At 68.0% G+C, this 6,000-nt stretch overlaps 1 protein-coding gene across 1 annotated transcript; it reads left to right on the top strand.

Annotated features, from left to right (window-relative positions):
* Positions 1-2,414: 2,414 nt before the first annotated feature.
* Positions 2,415-4,122, top strand: GBX2 (gastrulation brain homeobox 2). The gene is made up of 2 exons (XM_056122149.1): positions 2,415-2,965; positions 3,590-4,122. The coding sequence occupies exons 1-2, from the start codon at positions 2,422-2,424 to the stop codon at positions 4,111-4,113; spliced, it is 1,068 nt and encodes a 355-aa protein (XP_055978124.1). The 5' UTR covers positions 2,415-2,421; the 3' UTR covers positions 4,114-4,122.
* The last annotated feature ends 1,878 nt before the right edge of the window (positions 4,123-6,000 follow it).

Here is a 6,000-nt window from a genome sequence, read left to right as displayed (position 1 = left end):
CGTCTCTCCGAGGGGAACCAGGCGACGGAAGTCCCTGGAACAATATTTTGATGGCGGAAGAGCCATGAGGATGGCAAATCCAAGTGGGTGACAGGAAGACACAGCTCCGAGGCTGCTTAGGACAGAGCTGAGGAGGACCCTGGGAAGGAAAATCAAGCAGACAGTGGATGATTTTTTTTTTTTCAGTATCCTCCAGACCAGAGAACCCTACCCCAGACCGTGTGAAGCAACTAGGTCCGAAGCAGAGGGAGTCTTTATTGTGCTCATAAAGAAATCAGTCTTGAGCTCTGGGCTACTTCCCCACCCCCCTTTTCTTTTCCTTCTTTTGTAGGGACAGAGCTTAGAGACCCCACAGACACCTTGCACCCCCCCCCCATCTCCTGGAGATCCGTTCTCCCTCCAACGACCTAAGTCACCTCCGGCCTGGGCGTGCAGGAAGAGCAGGCGACAGAGGCCCCAGTCCTAATGAATTCCTTTCAAACCGCCTGCTGCCAAAGCCATCTATTACTGCATCCCGGAGTGCAGAAACGCGCTGGAGACGTCTTTGTCCCGGTGTGGGGGGCCGGGGAGGACGGGGAGGTGGGGAGGGGAGCGCCCGGCTGCGTGGTCGGCGAGTTTTCTGGGCGCCCGAGGCTCGCAGGACGCATCCTCCCACTTTTCTGGCGACCGAAGGCTGCGCGGTGGCACCCGCCCCCACCCCCACCCCCCAACTCCGGCTTTAAGTGGTGGTTCGGTATTAACACGTCCCCGGGGGGCCTGGGGGTTTGGATCCAGCAAAAGAGAAAGATGGAGAAAGAAGAGCTTCAAAGAAGCGGGTCGATAAATTCATAAAGATCGATTTATCTTTATCTCCCAATTAAATGTGCTTGTAAGTGATACATAACACACGTCCAACACGGCCGACTCCCCAACCACTAGCTCCTCGGCGTGAGCTGATTTTTAATGATCGGTGTAACAATGCCCTTCGCTCCTGTCCTGATGCCCAGCCCGGTGCTCGCTCTCGGCCAGTCCGGGGCAACTTCTCCAGCGGGGAACTTGCAGCCCAGGCCCCGGGGCGCGCGGAAGCTCCGTGCGCTCAGGCGCGCTCTGCACCGTCCGCCCATGGCCACGAAATTATTCCATCATATATATATGTCTATGCGTAAATATATATATATGGAATGCAGGGGCTGGAAGTTTGGGGATGTGCCAGAGAGAAGGAGCGAAGCCCCGTCCCTAGCCCCCGCCCTCTCCCCCACTCCCCTTCCTCGCAGCCTGGTGTTTTACCATTGTGGAGACCCGGGGCGCCGTCTTCAGAGAATCCGCTCCATCCTGCAGGAGGCCGCGGGGAGCGCGGCGCGCCCTCGAGTCCCGGCGCTGGCGACCGGGCGGTGGCGCCGGGGGAGCGCGCCCTCCGTTCCCAACGTGCTTAATTAGCGCCTATTTACAAAACGCAGCTTTTATTTGAGCAAACATCATAAAGCTTTCATCAGGATAATCTCACGTTATACAGTCTGGAGGCGCAGCGACTCCCCCTGCCTCCCCGAGCACGGAGCAGATAAAGGACTCGCTTTATTATCATAATTATCGTGGCTGTGCTTTTGGCGCGCGCAGGCAAAGTGTGCAAATAGGTGCGTTGATTAAGAATGTCACGAAAAATGGGAGCGGGTCGCTGGCGGGAGGGCCCGGCCCGGGACGCGCCGCGCGGGCCGGCAGCGCCGGGGGCGCGGGGGGCGCCGCGGGCCGCGCGCGCCCCGTTTCCCCCCGCCCCCGCGCCCCGGGCGGCCAGGGACCGCCGCGCGCCGGCCGGGGGGCGTGGGCAGGGCGGGCCCCCGGGCCCCGCGCCCGCAGGAGCCCCGCAGCGGCCGCACCGCCCGCGCGGGGCTGGGCTGCGCCCGGGTCGGCTCCACGTCAACGGAAAGGAAAAAAAAAAAGAAAGAAAATGGGAAAAACTCGCCGCAGGGCCCGGCGCGGCGAGTGGCCGGCGCGGAGGCCGCGGGAGCCCCGACACCCCGCTCCGAGGGGCGCGTCGCCGCGGCCAAGTTTTCGGGGCGCGCGGGCCGGCCCGAGGCGCCCGCCGCCCGCCCGCCCGCGGCCCGCCGGCCCGCGCGAGGGGCGGGGCCCGGCGCCGCCCCGCCCCCGGCGCCGCGCGGCCAATGGGCGGCGGCGCGCGGCCCCACGTGACGCGGGCCGGGCCGGGCGGCCGCAAAATGTGAATGGGCCGGAGCGGCGCGCTTTAAAGGTGCTGGCGGCGCCCGCCCGAGCCAGAGCGCCGGCTCCGCGCGCTCCCAGCGGCCCGCGCCCCGACGGCTGCGCGCGGGGACTCCGGCGGCCCCCCCGGGCGTCCGGCCTCTGCGCCATGCCGGGGGCCCGGCTCTGAGCGCCGCGGGCCCCCCGCGCCCGCGCCCGCCCGCCCGCCCGCCGGCCGCCCCGAGCGCGTCTATGAGCGCCGCGTTCCCGCCGCCGCCGCCGAGGATGATGCAGCGCCCGCTGGGGAGCAGCACGGCCTTCAGCATCGACTCGCTGATCGGCAGCCCGCCGCCGCCCAGCCCGGGCCACTTCGTCTACACCGGCTACCCCATGTTCATGCCCTACCGGCCCGTGGTGCTGCCGCCGCCGCCGCCGCCGCCGCCCGCGCTGCCCCAGGCCGCGCTGCCGCCCGCGCACCCGCACCACCAGCTGCCCAGCCTGCCCGCGGGCTTCTGCTCCAGCCTGGCGCAGGGCATGGCGCTCACCTCCACGCTCATGGCCACGCTGCCCGGCGGCTTCTCGGCGTCGCCGCAGCACCAGGACGCGGCGGCGGCGGCGGCGGCCGCGCGCAAGTTCGCGCCGCAGCCGCTGCCCGGCGGCGGCGGCGGCGGCGGCGGCGGCAACTTCGACAAGGCGGAGGCGCTGCCCGGCGACGCGGAGGACGGCAAGGGCTTCCTGGCCAAGGAGGGCGCGCTGCTGGCCTTCTCGGCGGCCGAGGCGGTGCAGGCGTCGCTGGGTGAGTCGGGGGCGCGCGCCCGAACCCGGCCCGGCCCCCCGCGCCGCGCCTCGGCGACCTCGCGGGGGGCAGGGGCCGGCTCCGGGGTGCGGGGGGCCCGGACCCGGCGAACCCCAGATCGGACGCCGGCGAGGCCGTGCGCGCGCGTGCGTGTGTCCGAGTCGGTGCTGGAACTTGGAGGGCTCGGAAGTTCCCCGGGACCGGCGTTACCAACCTCCGGGTCGGTCCCGTGCCCCCCCCATAAATAAATAAGTAAATAAATAAATAAATACCTGCTCTGTGATGCGTCCCTCCCTGCCCGGGCCCGCGCCGCTCCGGCTGCGGGACGAGACTGGGGCGCGTTTCCACACGCGGGGGACGCCCGAGGGGCAGGCCTGACGCGCCCCCGGCCCCGTTTCCTCCTTCCTTTGAGCTTTCTCACGACCCACCCGCCCCCACCGCCTCCACCCAGGCCGGGAAGTGACAGTGTGTTAATGTCACCGAAAGACAATCTGCCCTAGGGATGGGGAGGGGGGTGCGCGCGCGCGCGCGGGGAGGGGTGTCCAAGTGGCCGCGCGCGGGGAGGTGTAAAGGGAGGCCGGCCGGCGTGCGAAGCGTAATCAAGCCTTTTGGTTTTGCTTTCAGTCGGGGCTGTGCGAGGACAAGGGAAAGACGAAGCGAAGGCCGAGGATGACCCGAAGGGCAAGGAGGAGAGCTTCTCCCTGGAGAGCGATCTGGACTACAGCTCGGATGACAATCTCACGGGCCAGGCCACGCACAAAGAGGAAGACTCGGGCCACGCGCTCGAGGAGCCGCCTCCGAGCGCGGGCGCGGCGGGCAGCACCACGTCCACGGGCAAGAACCGGCGGCGGCGGACTGCCTTCACCAGCGAGCAGCTCCTGGAGCTGGAGAAGGAGTTCCACTGTAAAAAGTACCTGTCGCTGACCGAGCGCTCGCAGATCGCGCACGCCCTCAAACTCAGCGAGGTCCAGGTCAAGATCTGGTTCCAGAACCGCCGCGCCAAGTGGAAACGCGTCAAGGCCGGCAACGCCAACTCCAAGACCGGGGAGCCCTCCCGGAACCCCAAGATCGTCGTCCCCATCCCCGTCCACGTCAGCCGGTTCGCGATACGAAGTCAGCACCAGCAGCTGGAGCAGGCCCGGCCCTGAGGCCTCCCCAGCCGGACGCCCCGCTCCCTCGGCGGGAGCCCGCCGCCCCTCCCCCAGGCCTCAAGCTCAATTCACAGTCGCCCCCTTCCACCCGGCTTTGGTCCTCCCCGGCAAGTCGGGACCCTCCAGGAAACGGGCCGCCGAGATGGCTCCGAAGGGGCTCAGGCCGCTGAAGCTTAATATTTATTCTCCCTCCTGCTTTGTACATAGAATCTCTATAGACTGGGGCTCAGCTACCGCAATTTGAAAGTTAGGGGACCCGATCTGCCCGGGTCCTTCTGTCCGTGCACAAAAGCAAAACAAAATCCGGAAGAAATCCTGGCTGTGGTTCGCGCCCCCGCCCTGGCTCCGGTGGGGCCAGCGGCTGCCCGGAGGCAGGCGCCCCGCGCCCACACGCGTTCGTTTCTGTTCTGGCTTTTTTGTTGGGTTCAGCTGACCGAGGAGCGGACCTTGCTTGGGTGCAGCCGGATGTTGGCTTTGTGACCTTTTTTTTTTTTTTTTGGTTTTTGTATTATTATTATTATTTTTTTTTTTTGGGCCTGGCTTTTCTTTCCTGCGGGGTTGCGGCTCCTTGTCCGACCCAGGTTCGAAGCACGTCACCGTTGTGTTTAATTTATTTCAATGTAGCTTATTTTCTTATAAGTTATGACATGGAAACAATCTCGGTCTTGTGAATAATAAAAAGGAGAGAGAGAGAGAGAAGAGAGAGAGAGGCGGGTGGGAGAATAAGCCCAGCGTCCCGGCTGTGCTGAGTGAGCCGGGGGTCTGCGTGTTCTTAGAGGCCGGGGCTGCTGGTCCCCAGCCCGGGCCGGGGCTCGCTGGACTTCCCGGGCTGTAGAGTGGGCCGCGAACGCTCCGACTGGGCTACACATCAGGAAGCCCCGTTTTCCCCCTGGGAGCTGCCCCTCTGCCCCAAACACAGCCCCCTCGGGCCCCAGGAGGCTGGCCGGCCTGGGCCGAGGCGGACGGGGCGCGCGCGCGGGGCGGCGGGCGGCGTCGGGAGGCGGCCCGGGGACCCGGGAGCGCCGCGCGCCCGGCCGGAAACGCGGCTCCCGGCCCGCACCCCCGCCCCGTCGCCCGCCGCGGCCCAGGGCCCATAAATCAGGCTCCGGGTGTTCGGCTGCGGCAGCCGAGCGGGGCTTCCTCGGCCCGAGCAGAGGCGGGAGCGGCGGGGCCCGGTCTCCCCGGGAAGGGGGCGGGACCCGACCACCGCCCCACCCCGGGGGCGCGGAGCAGGGGGGCCACTGGCCGCGCGAACGGGCTGCCGAGGGCCGGGGACCGCTCGCCGGGAAGACCCGCGAGCTGAGAACCTTACCGCCTCGCTTGGGGTGTGCCCGGGGCCCCAATTCCCCGATCCCCGGGAGCTGCGCCCCGCGCGCCGTCCGCGCGCTCCTTCCCAGAGCCACCCGAGACCGCCGTGGGGCCGTCAGGGGTGCCCCGCGACGTGGAGCGGTCAGGGGTGCCCCGCGGCGGCGTGCCAGGGCCCGTGGCAGCCAGCGACCCTGAGCCGCGCGCCCCGCCGCGCTCAGCTCCGAGCCGCGGGTCAATACTGATATTGATGCAATTTATCCGGGCCACGTCCCCGGGCCCGGCTCGGGACCCGACCTCCGCCCGCACCTCGGCCGCCTTCCCGCCGGCCCCCAAGATTTCCAGGGAGGTGGAGGTGCAGAGAACACCCGGGCTAGGCCCTGCGCACAGCGAAAAGGCGCTGAGGCCTCCTCACACGCCTGGGCGGACGCAGACGGTCTGCGGGGACTCCGGGCCCCTGCACCGGGGTGCATGCACCCGCACACTGGCAGACCCCCGGCGCACGAATCGCCTGTCCCTTGGCTTCCCTGACCCTCCCGGGCCCGCCTGGAGTTCTCTGCGTCCTTGTGGGTGTGAGCA

Source organism: Sorex fumeus, unplaced genomic scaffold (assembly GCF_029834395.1).
Source record: "Sorex fumeus unplaced genomic scaffold, SorFum_2.1 ptg000005l, whole genome shotgun sequence".
Taxonomy (NCBI): domain Eukaryota; kingdom Metazoa; phylum Chordata; class Mammalia; order Eulipotyphla; family Soricidae; genus Sorex; species Sorex fumeus.
The sequence above is the reverse complement of the archived record's forward strand: the minus strand, read 5'-3'. Positions and strand labels throughout refer to the sequence as shown.

Excerpts from the sequence above, each read along its gene's own strand:
- GBX2 (XM_056122149.1), top strand. The coding sequence starts at position 2,422 with ATGAGCGCCGCGTTCCCGCCGCCGCCGCCGAGGATGATGCAGCGCCCG. Across the intron at positions 2,966-3,589 it reads GGCGGTGCAGGCGTCGCTGG|TCGGGGCTGTGCGAGGACAA; the intron begins GTGAGTCGGGGG and ends TTTTGCTTTCAG.